This window comes from Schistocerca piceifrons, chromosome 6 (assembly GCF_021461385.2).
Source record: "Schistocerca piceifrons isolate TAMUIC-IGC-003096 chromosome 6, iqSchPice1.1, whole genome shotgun sequence".
NCBI classification, from domain to species: Eukaryota; Metazoa; Arthropoda; class Insecta; order Orthoptera; family Acrididae; genus Schistocerca; species Schistocerca piceifrons.
This window is the reverse complement of record NC_060143.1, coordinates 79,117,573-79,136,217: the sequence shown is the minus strand read 5'-3', so window position 1 is coordinate 79,136,217 and position 18,645 is coordinate 79,117,573. Positions and strand designations below refer to the sequence as shown.

At 38.8% G+C, this 18,645-nt stretch overlaps 1 protein-coding gene across 5 annotated transcripts in view; it reads left to right on the top strand.

Annotated features, from left to right (window-relative positions):
- Positions 1-18,645, top strand: part of LOC124802503 (focal adhesion kinase 1) — a 762,075-nt gene that overhangs the window by 697,708 nt on the left and 45,722 nt on the right. For all 5 annotated transcript variants that reach the window (XM_047263324.1, XM_047263323.1, XM_047263326.1 and 2 more), the window contains one exon: positions 14,334-14,513. In XM_047263324.1, the coding sequence (XP_047119280.1) occupies positions 14,334-14,513 (180 nt within the window). The remainder of the gene's footprint in view (positions 1-14,333; positions 14,514-18,645) is intronic.

Sequence of the window (18,645 nt, the reverse complement as noted above, 5' to 3'; positions counted from 1 at the left end):
TGTGAATCACATGCAGTATTCTCTTCGCCATAAGAATAATATGAATATAAACGTTTTGCCATGTATTCTTTCGTGTTTGCTGCTATCTAGTTTAAATCCTGTCTGCCTAATAAACTACGAAACTAGAGTGAGACAACAGCAAACGCGGAAGAATATACATATTATATATAAAAACAAAGATGAGGTGACTTACCGAACGAAAGCGCTGGCAGGTCGATAGACACACAAACAAACACAAACATACACACAAAATTCAAGCTTTCGCAACAAACTGTTGCCTCATCAGGAAAGAGGGAAGGAGAGGGGAAGACGAAAGGAAGTGGGTTTTAAGGGAGAGGGTAAGGAGTCATTCCAATCCTGGAAGCGGAAAGACTTACCTTAGGGAGAAAAAAGGACAGGTATACACTCGCACACACGCACATATCCATCCACACATACAGACACAAGCAGACATATTTAAAGACAATGAGTTTCGGCAGGGATACGACTTCCTCAAATCCTGCCCTGAAATGAGATCCATCCTACATGAAATCCTCCCCACTCCACCAAGAGTGTCTTTCCGCCGTCCATCTAACCTTCGTAACCTGTTAGTTCATCCCTATGAAATACCCAAACCACCTTCCCTACCCTCTGGCTCCTATCCTTGTAACCACCCCCGATGCAAAACCTGTCCCATGCACCCTCCCACCACCACCTACTCCAGTCCTGTAACCCGGAAGGTGTACACAATCAAAGGCAGAGCCACGTGTGAAAGCACCCACGTGATTTATCAACTGACCTGCCTACACTGTGATGCATTCTATGTGGGAATGACCAGCAACAAACTGTCCATTCGCATGAATGGACACAGGCAGACAGTGTTTGTTGGTAATGTGGATCACCCTGTGGCCAAACATGCCTTGGTGCACAGCCAGCACATCTTGGCACAGTGTTACACCGTCCGGGTTATCTGGATACTTCCCACCAACACCAACCTATCCGAACTCCGGAGATGGGAACTTGCCCTTCAGTATATCCTCTCTTCTCGTCATCCGCCAGGCCTCAATCTCCGCTAATTTCAAGTTGCCGCCACTCATACCTCCCTGTCTTTCAACAACTTCTTTGCCTCTACACTTCTGCCTCGACTGACATCTCTGCCCAAACTCTTTGTCTTTAAATATGTCTGCTTGTGTCTGTATGTGTGGATGGATATGTGCGTGTGTGCGAGTGTATACCTGTCCTTTTTTCCCCCTAAGGTAAGTCTTTCCGCTCTCGGGATTGGAATGACTCCTTAGCCTCTCCCTTAAAACCCACTTCCTTTCGTCTTTCCCTCTCCTTCCCTCTTTCCTGATGAGGCAACAGTTTGTTGCGAAAGCTTGAATTTTGTGTGTATGTTTGTGTTTGTTTGTGTGTCTATTGACCTGCCAGCACTTTCGTTCGGTAAGTCACCTCATCTTTGTTTTTATATATAATTTTTCCCACGTGGAATGTTTCCTTCTATTATATTGATATCAGAATATACATATTGTGTCATGTTGATATTTGTATTATTCTTATGCCTAATAGTGATACAGTCAGAAGTGAAGCATAGCAATTGACTAGATTTTTAAATCTAAGATGACTCTAATTTCTGTGCAGAATGTATTGTACTAAAGAGGTGTCTGCAAAGATTCTCAAACGGAGAAAATTTTTCGCTAAACTCTCGTTCAGAACATCTTCTATCATACACAGTCTATTATTTGGTTCTTGTTGATCATTATCAAAGAAAACAGCAGTGTAAGTAACAACAAATAGCATTCTCTTGCCATCGTCTCGCTAATGAGACGATTCCTCTCTCTCTTTTTAATTGTAAACGGCGGTAGCATGCACAAAAGCAAGCCATGCCGCGAGCGACGACAGGCCGTAAACACTCATTATCAGAATGCGACAAACAATGCATGACACAGTACAGTAATGCATTTTCAGCTTTGAGTGACGGAAACACCTATAACAAACAGTAAAATTATGAAATTTGTTTTGAGTGTTTTATAGAATGTCAGAAAAATATGGGAAATAATATTTCAGGTAAAGAAATTACAAAGATTGAGTGTAGTGACTACTAATCTCATACACTATTCAGAGTGAAAAAAAGAATTCCTTCAATCAAAGCATAAGAACCAACTAAGGTGATGCAATAAACAGGTAATTGTGTATGAAATAGTAGCGATTGTTGAAGAAATAATTATGTCAGGTACAAGTGTTGAGATGCTAAACACTTCCTCTTTCATTTCCCTCTAATTGCTTCTTTTACTGTTAGTCTCATTCCTTGTGCCCCTTTGATATCAAGGACATGATGTTAATTGGAAAATGAGGTGACTAAAAGCAGGAATTACAAAATGAGCTCTTGAAAAAGCAAAGAAAGAAATGAAGAGTTTGCAGCTTAATATTTACAGTGTAGCAATAAATTTATAAAGCAGTGTCAAGTTTGAAGGTACTACACTCAAATATTAAATTGATTTCATTTCTCATTTTGGAGCATCAAACAACCCTACCACAACAAAGGTCAGCATTTAATAACGATTGTGATGTTGCTCACACTGCTAAATACTGCATTTTCGGGCAACAACAGTCATATTATGTAGCAAGTGTCATTAGAGCACAATTAATAAAGTCATTTCATGTAATAATCAAAAAACTAGGCACTCATCTTTTTGTATTTCCCACGCTGTTCTCGTCTTAAAGTAATGGCTCAATCGTTGAAAATCTAGGTGGTTATGATTCCAAGCTCGGATGCAAAGAGGCCTAGGTTTTATTCTGCTATATTCAAAAGTTTTGTAGATGCGCTGCACAAACCATTCTTGAAGATTACACTTTTGCTGGACAATGGTGATGTAAAAAAATAATCAGCACTCCGAATTTAAGTTACCCTTCCTTTTAATTGCTTTTATTGCAATATCACGTAACACACAAACATCACGTCACAATACAAAACATACTTGAAAACATCTTCCTCACATTTTATAAGCCAATTACAATATGCATCTTTCCAACATGACGTCCAATACTTGACTTTTTCAAGGTCCGACTCTCTAACAACTCTCTAACAACTAACTAACTAATAATCACTTACGACGCGCCCAAAAATCAGAGTTACAAGTATGTCAAAGATCATCATCATCATCATCATCATCATTTAAGACTGATTATGCCTTTCAGCGTTCAGTCTGGAGCATAGCCCCCTTATAAAATTCCTCCATGATCCCCTATTCAGTGCTAACATTGGTGCCTCTTCTGATGTTAAACCTATTACTTCAAAATCATTCTTAACCGAATCCAGGTACCTTCTCCTCGGTCTGCCCCAACTCCTCCTACCCTCTACTGCTGAATCTATGAGTCTCTTGGGTAACCTTGCTTCTCCCATGCGTGTAACATGACTCCACCATCTAAGCCTGTTCGCCCTGACTGCTACATCTATAGAGTTCATTCCCAGTTTTTCTTTGATTTCCTCATTGTGGACACCCTCCTGCCATTGTTCCCATCTACTAGTACCTGCAGTCATCCTAGCTACTTTCATATCCGTAACCTCAACCTTGTTGATAAGGTAACCTGAATCCACCCAGCTTTCGCTCCCATACAACAAAGTTGGTCGAAAGATTGAACGGTGCACAGATAACTTAGTCTTGGTACTGACTTCCTTCTTGTAGAAGAGAGTAGATCGTAGCTGAGCGCTCACTGCATTAGCTTTGCTACACCTTGCTTCCAGTTCTTTCACTATGTTGCCATCCTGTGAGAATATGCATCCTAAGTACTTGAAACCGTCCACCTGTTCTAACTTTGTTCCTCCTATTTGGCACTCAATCCGTTTATATTTCTTTCCCACTGACATTACTTTCGTTTTGGAGATGCTAATCTTCATACCATAGTCCTTACATTTCTGATCTAGCTCTGAAATATTACTTTGCAAACTTTCAATCGAATCTGCCATCACAACTAAGTCATCCGCATATGCAAGACTGCTTATTTTGTGTTCACATATCTTAATCTCACCCAGCCAGTCTATTGTTTTCAACATATGATCCATAAATAATATGAACAACAGTGGAGACAGGTTGCAGCCTTGTCTTACCCCTGAAACTACTCTGAACCATGAACTCAATTTACCATCAACTCTAACTGCTGCCTGACTATCCATGTAAAGACCTTTAATTGCTTGCAAAAGCTTGCCTCATATTCCATAATGTTGTAGAACAGACAATAACTTCCTCCTAGGAACCCGGTCATATGCCTTTTCTAGATCTATAAAGCATAGATATAATTCCCTGTTCCACTCATAACACTTCTCCATTATTTGCCGTAAGCTAAAGATCTGGTCCTGACAACCTCTAAGAGGCCTAAACCCACACTGATTTTCATCCAATTGGTCCTCAACTAATACCCGCACTTTCCTTTCAACAATACCTGAGAAGATTTTACCCACAATGCTGATTAAAGGGATACCTCTATAGTTGTTACAATCTTTTCTGTTTCCATGTTTAAAGATTGGTGTGATTACTGCTTTTGTCCAGTCTGATGGAACCTGTCCCGACTCCCAGGCCATTTCAATTATCCTGTGTAGCCATTTAAGACCTGACATTCCATTGTATTTGATGAGTTCCAACTTAATTTCATCCACCCCAGCCACTTGATTGCACTGCAATCTATTGACCATTTTTTCCACTTCCTCAAATGTGATCTTATTTCCATCATCATTCCTATCCCATTCTACCTCGAAATCTGAAACATTACTGATAGCATTTTCACCTACATTGAGCAACTCTTCAAAATATTCCCTCCATCTGCCCAAGGCATCCACAGGATTCACCAGCAGTTTTCCTGACCTGTCCAAAATACTTGTCATTTCCTTCTTACCTCCCTTGCGAAGACTGCTAATTACACTCCAGAATGGTTTTCCAGCAGCTTGACCCATAGTCTCCAACCTGTTTCCAAAGTCTTCCCACGATTTCTTCTCGGATGCTGCAATTGTCTGTTTGGCTTTGTTTCTTTCTTCAACATAATTTTCTCTGTCTACCTGGGTTCTGGTTTGTAGCCATTTTTGATATGCCTTCTTTTTCCTTTTACAGGCTACCTTGACTGTATCATTCCACCAAGCTGTTTGCTTCGTCCTACTTTTACACACTACTGTTCCAAGACATTCTTTAGCCACTTCTAGTACTGTGTCCCTGTACGTTGTCCATTCCTTTTCCAATGACTGTAATTGACTACATTCAACTAACTGGTACCTTTCTGAGATCGCTGTTATGTACTTGTGCATTATTTCCTTATCCTGAAGTTTCTCCACTCTTATCCTCCTACATATGGACCTGACCTCCTGCACTTGCGGCCTCACAATCCCAATTTCACTGCAGATTAAATAATGATCAGTGTCATCAAAGAATCCCCTGAATACACGTGTGTCCCTCACAGCCTTCCTGAATTCCTGATCTGTTATTATATAGTCAATGACAGATCTGGTTCCCCTGCCTTCCCAAGTATACCGGTGAATGTTCTTATGTTTAAAAAAGGAGTTTGTGATTACTAAGCCCATACTGGCACAGAAATCCAAGAGTTGTTTCCCGTTCCTGTTGGCCTCCATATCCTCTCCAAATTTACCCATAACCTTTTCATACCCTTCTGTTCGATTTCCAATTCTGGCGTTAAAATCTCCCATGAGCAGAATACTGTCCTTGTCCTTTACTCTAACAACTACATCATTGAGTGCCTCATAAAAACTATCCATCTTATCTTGATCTGTCCCTTCACAATGCGAATATACTGACACAATCCTAATTTTCTTGCTAGACACTGTCAAATCTATCCACATCAGTCGTTCGTTTACATAACTTATTGTAACCACGCTGGGTTCCATTTCTTTCCTGATGTAAAGCCCTACACCCCATTGTGCTATTCCTGCTTTGACTCCTGACAGGTAGACCTTGTATTCTCCCACTTCCTCTTCTTTCTCACCCCTTACCCGAATGTCACTAACAGCTAAAACGTCCAGCCCCATCTTACTTGCAGCCTCTGCCAGCTCTACCTTCTTCCCAGAGTAGCCCCCATTGATATTAATAGCTCCCCATCTCATTACCATTTGTTTGCCAAGTCGTATCTTTGGAGTCCCTGGTTTGTCAGTTAGAGGCGGGACTCCGTCACCTCCAAAGGTCCGAGGCATTTTGCTCTGATTGTTGCCAGCATCATATTTATAGTACCAGGGAAGCAGGTTGCTAGCCTTACTTGCCCCGAGTCCCATTGGGTTTTACCCCCAACGGCTGAGGGACTAACCGGTGGATTTGGTAGTCTTTGCCGTATGAGCACAAAGGTGACCACGACTCAGAATATGTCCGAGATGCCCAGCCTTATTCCAAAGTAACTGGTATTCCGACTGTCGGGACCACTTACTTGGCCACTCATACGTTGCCTGTGGTTCATGAACTAGGACATGACTACAGGAACCCACACCATGAACCAAAGATCATAGTGACAAAAGAAAGAATACACGAGAATAATATCATTGCAATATAAACATATCGATGTATCACAAATGAAATAAAATCTGAATGTTGTCTCTACTTTGCAGAAACACAGTAGAATATTATTGGTATCGAGAGGTCCAGGTGAGCTGCCGTAATGGTTATGTAATTCAAGTAACATTACAAGCAGCAGCAAAAAATTTACAGTGTAGCAATAAATTTATAAAGCAGTGTCAAGTTTGAAGGTACTACACTCAAATATTAAATTGATTTCATTTCTCATTTTGGAGCAGCAGCAGCAAAAAAAAAAAAAATTACCATGAATAGTTTCGTGTTCCATAAATTTTCTGATTACTCCATGTCTTACCTTCTGACTTTAGCACTCCTCAGAAGATCTTAAACGATGTGGTTTTCCTACGAATGCCAGACATGTGGTGTTTTTTGTCAGCTGTTACCTTTTGTCGGATTTCAGTTTTCGTTGTTTAGGACAGTAGACATAACATGCTAAATGTGCTTTGATACCTGCCTATTATTGTAAGATTTGTGATATAATGTTTTTAATTGTATGAGTATTGTAAAAGGACAGATATTTAGCTACAATTATTTAAATTAAGGATAAAATCAAGCAATAGAAAATTAAGGATGGGATGTTGGCAGTATTATGAAAAGGATAGATTGCTGTTCACCATATAGAGGTCATGCTGAGTTGCAGACAGTCACAGCAAAAAGAGTGCTGTACATGGAATTTCAGCCCAAAAGCCTTCTCTGTTGTAGAAAAAAACACACACACTTTCATGCAAGCACCACAAACACACACACACACACACACACACACACACACACACACACACACACACTCACACACACAGAGTCACTGTCTTTCGCAACAGAGGCCAAACTGCAAGCAACTGCTGCTGATGTGAGAAGTAATCTTTCATGCCGTCTCTCTACAGTTACGTACTACCTTGCACATTTCCGCCATGTGGCCACAGAGGAACATTCCCTGATTACTCGGTACCCACCAGGACTGGAGCAACTGAACTGCATTCTTCACCAGGGTTTTGGCTCTCTCTCTCTCTCTCTCTCTCTCTCTCTCTCTCTCTCTCTCTCTCTCTCTCCCCCTCCCTATCTCTCTCTGCCTTGAAATGAGGAATATCCTGCCCACTATCCTTCTCACACCTTCGCCCTCGTCAGTGTTAATCTGTCATCCATTGAACCTACACAATATCCTTATCCATCCCTATTCCACCCCTGCTCCCATCCCCTTGCCTCATGGATCATATCCCTGTAAGAGATCTACATTCAGAATCTGTCCCATACGTCCTCTCACCACCACCTGCTCCAGTCCAGTCACCAGCATCACTTATCTCACCAAAGGCGGGACTACCTGCGAAAGCAGTCAAGTGATCTACAGCCTAAGTAGCAACCATTGTGCTGTGTCCTACAAGGGCATGGCAACCAACAAGCTTTCTGTCTTCATGAATGACCACTGGCAAAGTGTGACCAAGAGACAACTAGACCACCCAGTTGCTGAACATGCTGCCCAACACAATGTACTCCACTTCAGTGACTGCTTCAGAGTCTGTGCCATCTGGATCCTTCCTACCTACACCAGCGTTTGTGAATTGCGTAGGTGGGAACTCACACTGCGATACATCCTATGTTCCCATATCCCCTGGCCTCAACCTTTATTTGTCCCTGTCCTTCACCCACCTATTCCCTTCACGGCTCCCACTCCAGCACTACACAGCCTTCTGGTCCACCAATGAACCCACTAGTCACTTTCTTTTCCCCCTCCTCTGCTTCTCCCCTTTTCTGCTCCTGTCCCCCCCCCCCCTTTCTGCTCCCCTTTCCCTGCCTCAAACCTCCAAACTAAACCTAGCTGTGCTGCTCTCTCCCCACCTCATTCCTGTATAGTCCCACAAGCAGCACTACACCCTCCCCACCTCCCCACCCCTATCCTGCTATCCCCCCCCCCCCTTAGCTTCCTCCTGAACACCACCACCCAAATTGCTTCTCCTGTCAGGTGCAGTTGCTCCCAGTCCGGCCTCTGTGGCCAGACACAGTGGTCATGTGTGTGTGAGATGTTCTTTCAAGAACACATGTGTGTTGTCTACAGTAGAGAAGGTCTTTCAGCTGAAAACTCCATGTATAGCAGCCTTTTTGTGTGCCTGTCTGTGACTCAGCATCTCCTTTATGTGGTGAGTAGCAATATATCTTTTTCTTAAACTAAAAGTAGTTAATAATACACTGTTGTCTAGCTAATTCAGAAAGCCGCACATAGTTACTGAAGAAAATGAAATAATTCTGTGTAAGAATTGTTTTGGGCAGAAAGTTTGTACTACAACTTGCAACAAAGTTAGCCAGCTTTCAGGCTTGCATCTCTGCTGGTGTTGCATTGATTGACATAGAAATTCTGTTAATTGTCTGGGATGAAATTGGTTATTGGGTTGGTGGGTACTGTGTGGAACACTGTACTCAGATTGCACATTTGTAATTTGTAAAAAAGAGCTTGTGTAGTTTGCCTTTTATCAATACCACTTCCAGTGTAATCTAATACCCTACTGATCAGTAATTATTTCTTAGTTTGAAAGCATCATTTTGATTTACCACATAAATTAAAAGTAGTTAATAATACACTGTTGTATAGCTAATTCAGAAAGCCACAATTAGTTGTTGAAGAAAATGAAATACGTAATTCACTGTAATTCTCATGTTTTACACTGGAGGACCAGGCTTGAAGCTGTTTGAGCTGCTCTGTCCTTCCACATTTCTTTATGTTGTGTGTAGATATGCCATGGCTAGCTTCCTGCAAGACAGACATCTATTGACATATGTTTCAGAGATAAATTTTCAAATATGCAGAAGTGCTCATGTACTGTATTTCGTCTGTGTGTGCTTACTTTAAAGATAAGTCAAACTGTTTTGAATATTAATCAGCGCTTTGTTATAATTATTTTACAATGTAATTAAATATTAAATTAAAATGTGTATTTCTCAAGAACACTGTCATGATATCTTTTTGTATTATTTGCTAACATAAGAATGAGCCAGGAAAGAAACCTAACAGCAGGATGACCAAAGAACTACTGTTTCCTTTCCTTTCCCTTTTTACCTCCTCGAGCTAGAAGTGACTGCAACACCACTACACTCCACGCCTGCCTGGTTTTAAGTATGCAGCATGGAGTGTTGCATTGAGGCCTGCGCATGTGAGTGCTGCTATGCCCACTGTTTGAATCTAGCAGGCAAGTACTGGCACACAGTTTTTACCTTGTTGTGATTCTGCATTTCTCAGCTAGATTTTACTTCAGCATCTATTTTCTTCTTCTATGACATTAATTTGGGCTATTTTACTTTACATCCAACAATTATTTTTGTGAAGCTGGAATCCCATTTTTTGTTGTTCATATCCATTTTGTATACAAATATGTGCTTTCCAGTAAGCTTCATTCAAATGCATATCACTTTGTCCCAGTGGTTTAGACCCTTCTACTAGGATCTTCTTCAGGAGTCTTTTGGTGCTCCCAGTTGATTGAATAGTGTTGAAAATGTATTGTATCCACTTACAAAAGGAAGTATTTTCTCTGTGCTTAATCAGTTAACAACCAAAGTGGCACTTACTCATTTAGGAGAAGTTCAGCCAGTTTTGTATGACAGATGAGTATGTGGAGTAAGTTTGGTTCTGTTGTGCACTTTGATACTGAATTAGAACAGCTAAGGATGGGTATGTTGCTGTATTGTGTTTCGACAGTTATTCAGGAGAACATGTTTTTGTCTGCCTTCCTTGTTTAAATGACAATGAGTTCCTTTGTGGATGTTAAAGCTCTGTACTGAAGATGTAATAGTAACCAAGCTCTGAAAAATGTTCAGTGAACAAGCTGCAGGGTCTCGCTGGTATTTGTATCGTGGATGTGTCAATCCATGTTGGCAGTTTGTTACTAGATCAAGGCGGTTTAAATTTTGAAACACTTGTCTTGTAATGGTATTATGAGCAGAATGACATAGAAATTGTATAAAGTGCATATTTAAACCATCAACTGCTTCTATTTTAAACCCAAATATCAACAGGTTTCAGTCTTGGACAATCTTCATGGATAAGAGTTATAATGGTTGAAGCCGCCATATTACATTAGTCATTACTTAAAATGTGTAGTGCATGCCATGAATGTCAGTATACAACACAGGACTTTTAGAAGCAAACATACGAATACTAAATGTTTTTCGTGATAAAGGATGACAGCCAAAACAGTTGCAGGCTAAAAATTTATTAAAATTCTTGACCAAGGTTTCGGTATATATAAATATACCTTCATCAGAAGTAAAAATCTAAAATTACATAATGCAATGTACACAATTGTTTTATTAATCTTCATTGCATGATGTAATTTTAGATTTTTACTTCTGATGAAGGTATATTTATATATACCGAAACCTCGGTCAAGAATTTTAATAAATTTTTATCCTGCAACTGTTTTGGCTGTCATCCTATATCGTGAAAAATTTCAACAGTTGCTGTTCCAGCCATGTTTAAAATCTTGGAATACTAAATGTATTAAAAATGTAATAGAAATTGCTACATTCAAAAAGTGCCACTCCTATCATATAGATTAGATTATGAGATAACCGAACAGTCTCTACGATGTGATACATAGTCCTCATTTTGTAGAAGACATGTCACTAGCTGGAAAAAAAGACCTCTCTCTGTTTAAGCATGTCAGTTACCAATTTGAAATGGCATTGCATTCCAGTACATTATTAATATTTTGATGTATTTTGTGGGTAAACAGTTTCAACATGCATAAAGAATATTAATTAGGTCATCATCAAATGCTTCATAGATGCTTTACTGCCAGCAATTAGGACATTGCCCAGGAGGCAAAGAATATTTGGACTCAGGGAGTCAGTTCTGCGTATCTCATTTAAGTGTCAGGAAGTCGTTTCTGAAAGTATTTGTATGGAGTGTAGCCATGTATGGAAGTGAAACATGGATGATAAATAGTTTAGACAAGAAGAGAATAGAAGCTTTCGAAATGTGGTACTACAGAAGAATGCTGAAGATTAGATGGGTAAATCACGTAACTAATGAGGATGTATTGAATAGAATTGGAGAGAAGAGAAATTTGTGGTACAACTTGTCTAGAAGAAGGGATCAGTTAGTAGGACATGTTCTGAAGCATCAAGGGATCACCAATTTAGTATTGGAGGGCAGTGTGGAAGGTAAAAATCGTAGAGGGAGACCAAGAGATGAATACACTAAGCAGATTCAGAAAGATGTAGGTTGCAGTAGTTACTGGGAGATGAAGAAGCTTGCACAGGATAGAGTAGCATGGAGAGCTGCATCAAGCCAGTCTTAGGACTGAAGACAACAACAACAACAACAACAACAACAACAACATGAAAGAGATCTTGACTTTGCCAGTGTATAGACAGCAGATAGTGTTCTTTGTAAGTTTGAAGTATTAGATAAAAGCAGCAACTGAGTAGTGGTATTTTTTTTATCATCAGTGTGGGTGATTGGCACTAATCATAGTTTGTTGTCAGTGTGCTATATAGAAGAAGCCTGTCGATGTGTAATTCAAGTCGTTCCACATCTCTGAAGGTTACTCCTTTGTCATGGAATTTATAGAAGATGATTTGTGACATCAACTGATGAATGAAAAGAAACTGAATATGTTGTAGACAAAGTACATGTCCCCTCCTCCTCCCCTCAGGATTTTGCGGCAGCGTATGCCTGTGCGCTGCTTGATATTTTGTGAGGCTGAGAAGTGCAGGAATCATGAGTATTTATTGAAATTGCTTGATATAGCATTATTTTAAGCTCACAGTAAGTATCTGAAGCCTTCCCACTTGAAATGTAATCTCAGAAGGCAGTATTATGCACTATTGCAGAGTATCAGCTTGGCATGATACTGAGTCTCACTGGTAGCATGGCATTGACTGAGCAGCATGTATATTTTAAATTTATTATTGTGTTTATATCAATTTTGTTTCATTTCCTCTTATAGTTATTTCTTAAGTTCAAATTTTTGCATGTTTTACAATATGAGTTTAAACTTTTTTCACTGTTACATGTGTTTTAGTTGTGTTCTTTGTTCGCATGTTGCCTGTTTGACATCTTTGTATTTTTTTAGTAGTGGAAAATATTTTAGTGGTTCTGAAATAGATCTATGTAATGTTGTGAGTTTAGTTTAGTTTTCAAAATTTAATGTGTCTAACATACATTTCCTCATAATAAACAAAGATGAACTGACAGTGTTGAAACGATTGTCAGTTCTGATAAGCCAAAAAATTTGAATTGTGTCATGTTGATTTAATTACAAAATGTGTGTTGCTGTGTTTGGTGTCGTGTTAGATGTTGAACTAATTGTTTTTCTCTCCCACGTAACCTAATGTGGCAATATTCTTGTCCAATGTGGCAAAATCCTTGTTTTTATATGTTTAGATTGTAATGTGAAAGTTGTGCAGTTTAAATGTAGTTTTGTTTATTTCAGTACCTAACTAGGAGATATTGGGCCATTTAACATACTCTTTTCGATTTACAAGACACAATTGTATATTGCTACTATACAGAACAAAAGTTAAAAGTAAATGTAATGAGGTGTTGAATGCAGGATACTGAATACTATAGTTGGCTATTCAGTTCTTTGCTGATGTAAACAGTGACCTGAATATTTTGTGGCTGACTGACTGAAGGTCTCCATGTATCAGTCTCAGACTATCAGTATTAGCTACAATTGTTGCTGATAATCAGTATGCAATGCTGTCACTCTTGCAGTTCAAACTAGTCTTTGAAAAAACTTCAAGAGTGTTATTAAGAAGTGATTGGAAGGAATAGTATTCAACAATAATGTTTGCAGTATAAACTTTTTTTATAGTTCACTAATTTATAAAATGATATTACTAGTTCTCATTGTGCTAGCAATCATCTTCAAACCATAAAATATTGTTACAGAGTAAACAGTTATTACTCTCTGTAAAGGTATTTTATGATATAAAAATGATTGGAAGCACAATCAAAACTACTCATATCATTTTATAAACTCATGATCTAGAAAGTTTATATTACAAACTAAGATTACTTTTCCACATCACTTAATGGTGTTTGGTTCTGCTGTGAGTGAAACCAAATGGCTAAGGCTGAAGTTCAGCCTATAATGTTTTAGGTACGCAAGTGTCTCCCCATAACTTCTCAGTTTCTTTCAGATCTTTCATGCAAAACAGTGCCTTACCTGAACTCCAATGAAGAGCCACTTTCATTAATTTTGATATTTCAGTTCGCTCCCATCAGTCACCAAGCAAAGTGGCGCAATCATTAGCTACAGAATGATCTTACATTCCGTCCAGGTTTAGGTCCAGTTATTCCACCACTGCCTTTAATTACTTAAGGAAAGTGTAGTGGTGGCTACTTTGAAAAGTACACAGCTGATTTGGTTCCCTATTGTTGCCCAAACTGAAACTGTGTTTGGTTTGCAATGACCTTTTTATGGTCAGGAAATTAAAGCTTAATATTGTTTTCTTTCAATTGCAGTTGTGATGGCATACATTTGCAGTAATGTACTTCATTCTAAGCAACAGGATGTAGTAATTTATGCAACACTAAAGCTATAAAATTTTGAAGTTACGTCTGGCATATGAATGCAGTGGTCCATAACAAATGACCGAGTTGTGCAGGCCACTAGCAGTTATTGCCTGCATGTATATATTGATATAACTGAGTTTGAAATGTGCATTGTTTTCTAGTATTCACTCATTAAAATAAATAAATAAAAAAAATCTTCAAAATATGATACTTTGTAAGTAATCACTGTAACAGATTTAATCAGATGGGCCTATCCTCATTTCTTGTACCTTCTTTTACACAAACAACAGCAACAGCAGCAGCTCTACGGAGACACTGCTGTGATATCGGCAGATGGCCAGGATTCGGCCATCAGTGACGGTGACGGCTCACTGGAACTGGAGCGCAGGATGCTGGAAGCACGGCTCAGGCAGCAGCAGCAGCAGTCAGAGGAGGACAGCCGCTGGTTGCAGGAGGAGGAGACAAACCTGGTCAGTAGGCTGCAGTCAGCTGGTGGGAATGAGTGAGCGTTGGAACTTTTTCACTGCAGGCTTTAGGAATCTAATTTGGGTCTTGTTCTTCATTGTTATATGTAGTTAACATGTCTTGGATAATCTCATTATCACTCACTCAGCTGACAATTTTCGTTTTCAAATGACCAGTCATTTATGTAGCTAACAGACAGTGTTTCAGAATCATTTGAACAGTTATTATCAATTGTCTCTTGGAGATGTATGATTCCCTTGTTGTTAGAAGGTTCAACATGTTCCTCAATCCCTTTACCTTCTTTAAAACATTTTATGTGCTCATTTAAAAAAGGAAGATCTGGCCACAGTTTGCCCAATGCAGATACTAACACTTTAGTCGAAACACTTTCCCAAGGCCAAGCAAGGTTGTAAACAACATCTTTAACATAATGATTGAGTAATACTTTTCTCTTTGATAATTACACTACACAGTAGGCTTCTTTGGAATGAACCATAACTGTCTGGATAATATTCTGATCCATAGGTTGGAACAAAGGAGCTACATTTGGGGGAACAAGCAGGGGAAGAACATCTCTTTTATCAAACCATATTAAGATTTAAGTTCATTTTCATCAACTTCAGTTTATTGGTAGAATTTTAGGAAAATGTGGTTCACCTGTAAAGGAGGCAACATATAGGACACTGGAGCGACCTATGCTTTAGTACCAATTGAGTGTCTGGGATCCGCACCAGGTTGGATTGAATGAGGACATTGAAACAATTGAGAAGCAAGCTGCTGAATTGGTTACCGGTATGTTCTAACAAGACGTAAGTGTTACAGAGATGCTTGGAGGCTCAACTGGGAGTCCTTGGAGGGAAGGCAACATTCGAATACTAACGAGAAAATTTAGAGAACTGGCAATTAAAGCTGACTTCCCCTAACATAAGTTGCGCGTAAGAACAATGAATATAATATATGAGAAACTAGGGCTCATATGGAGCCATATAGACAGTTGTTTTTCCTTCGCTCTGTTACCATGTAGAACAGGAAAGGACGTGACTCGTAGTGTCCTCCACTGCATGATGGCTTGTAGAGTATCCGGAGCAGTTATCCAACACCAACAAAGCTTTCTGAGACAAATTTTGCTTCTTGAGGAACTTTTTGACTGCTGGTATGAACTCCTCGTGAAACCATTCATTGAACAATTTCCATGTCATCCAAGTTTTCATTTTGGTGTTTATATTCGGCTGGTACACATTTTGCATTTTTGAATGACCTAGGACTTTTTGATTTTCTTGTGACAAGTAGCTCAAGTTTTTGAGTTCCGCTAGCATTAGTGCATGGCATAAATGTGAGCCTGTCTTTAGACATTTTTCTGCCAGGAGCACATGCCTCTGCTTTGTGGACGAATGTTTTGTTGGGCAAAAGTCTCCAGAACAATCTGCTTTCATCCACGTTGCAAATGTGATCAGGAGAAAGATTTAACTCTTCTAAAGTTTTCTTTAATTTTTGTTTGTATGGCTCTACAGCTTTGAAGTCACAAGAGGGTTTTTCTTGTGTTGTGCTTAAAAGTGGATAGAACATCTTTTTTTAAACTTATCAAGCCATCTGGTACTTGCACGGAAATCATCTTTTTTTCTTAATTTATTTATAGAAAAATTTCGCTTTTTCTTTTAATAAGATCTGAAATTTGAGTGTGTTTACTGTGTTCCTGAAGAAAACACGTGTACAAAGCGTCTTCAATTAATGGTTACTCACCAGTTTTTATCATTTTCCTGTCACTGCTTTTGCTGTTTCCTGTCACTGCTTTTGCTGTTCAAATTGCGCACAGCACCCTCAGTTTTATCACAATTTTTTTAATGTCATAAATAGTAGCACACCCAACATCATAAAATGAAGCTAAATCATTAATTTTTTCCTTTGTTTAATTTTTAATAATTTCAGATTTTTCAACCAAAGTCAATGTCTTGTGTTTACGTTTTTCACTACCTGCTTGAGACATATTGTAGGAAAGTTACAGAACCCTCAATAATACTATCCCAATCAAGTTAAAGAGAGTAATAACTCAACTGAACAACGTGCGCATTAATCAACAATTGGTGGGGGACTACGTATTGTTTACTAAACAGTTCACTTGAAGTGGCGCCACATGTCCACATCGTGTGATCTTGGCTCATTGTGTCAGACTACTGGACAGATTATAGAGACTCTGCTGTATTCATATGATGTGCGCTATACACTGAAAGCAATAGCATATGGAAAACACCATGGAAACAGCATCTGAGCAGCATTTTGGCCCTCCACCATCAGAAAAAAGCCATTCGCAATTGATGGGCTAGTAAAGGAGAACTAAAAAAATGAGGAAGATTAAATATACAAATAGAGGATTGAATGCAAAATGGCCAAAAATAGAAGATTACTGATTGAGAAGGATTCAAGGGTACTGTCAAAATGGCACTGTAATTAATACAAAAATGATTCAAATACATGCTTGTAAGCTAGCACTACAGTGGAACTTAACAGACTTCAAGGGTGGAGCTGGTTGGTGCTGCAGGTTTATGAAACATTGTGCACTTAGCATGCGAGCTAAAAGCAAAATATCTCGGAAAATGCCACAAGAGTATGAAGACTTAATATTATGTTTCCATTGCTTTATTATTCAAGATTGAAAGAAAACCTGTGTGGAACTAAGCAAAGTACCTAATGTGGATGAAACTCCTCTGATATTTGATGTGTCGAGTAAGAGAACTGTTGCCATGAAAGGTGCTAAAACTGCAACTACCTAAAACAAGTGGTCATGAAAAAATGTACTACACTGTTGTCATTTCACGTTGTGCTGATGGTATTAAACTCAATCCAATCATCATTTTCAAACACAAAACAGTGCCAAAACCTTCTGAAATACTGCCAGTTGTTGTTGTTCACATACATGACAAGAGCTGGTATGAAATTATGGATTAACAAAGTGTGGGAGGGAAGGAAAAGTGCTTAATTGAAGAAGAGTTCTTTTCTCATGCTATGCCAGTTTAGTAGTCATCTGAAAAGATCCCTGAAAAAGAAACTGAGACAGCGAAATAGAGCTTTCTGTTATTCCAGAGGAACTTACTTCACAATTGCAACCTGTTAATGTCTCAATAAATAAACCATTTAAGGTGTATATGAGAAAGGAAACAAACAAATGGGTGATGGATGGAACGCAGCATGAATTCATGATGAAGGGAGCTTTAAAGTGACCTACAGTCAAACTAGTGTGTCAGTTGGTAAAACAGTTATGGTGAAGAATGAGAGAAGACATTACTGTTAAATCTTTCAAGAAATGCAGCATAAGCAGTGCTCTCACTGGCGGTAAAGAGCATCTTATGTATGAAGAGGATAACGATGATGATGGAGAGGAAGAAGAAGAAGAAGAAGAAGAAGAAAGTTTAGATGATTTTCAGAGATTTTAAAGATCAGATCAGTTTTACAAACTAAGATTTTTTTAGTCTGCTTTGCAGTCTAATAATAAAAATTGTAAAAATGTTATAAAAAAACACTTAAAAATTAAGGTGCATCTTATAGTCTTTAGCACCTTGCAGTCCATAAAATATGGTAGCAAAATTGAACTTGCCAATGTATAATTCAATTCTCAACTATGCTGGTCAAGTCTATTTTCTAGATGTTTCAGTGTTGTAATTGTGTGTGCAAATGCTAAAAAATCGGTTTGGAGACTCACTCCCAGCCAATTTGTGTTCCACTCTTGATCACAGATTCTGTTAATATCTTCCCGAATTCTGCAGTAATATTCTCAGTTTCACCGTTAAATAAGACTGAAAATAATCCGTCACTTTATCTAACTCCTGTCTTACTTTAATTCGTATTTATCATTTTCAACCCAAAATTTCCAATATTGTAACGTCATTTCAGATTTTGTGTTTCTTGCTGTTTCAGGTAAATGCTTTTTTAGTTCTTTACTCCAATATGAACTTCAGATTGTTGATTTGTTTTGCAAAGGGTCTATCTCTATTCAGCTCTGCTTGATATTATCATAATTCTCTGCCAGAGAATAATTTGGAAAACTGCAGGTAGTAAGGATATCGTCTTGACAAAATCTTGAACTTTCATCTGGTTGGCTGCATTGAAATTCCAGTGTTTTGATGAGGGTCTCTCTCATCAAGT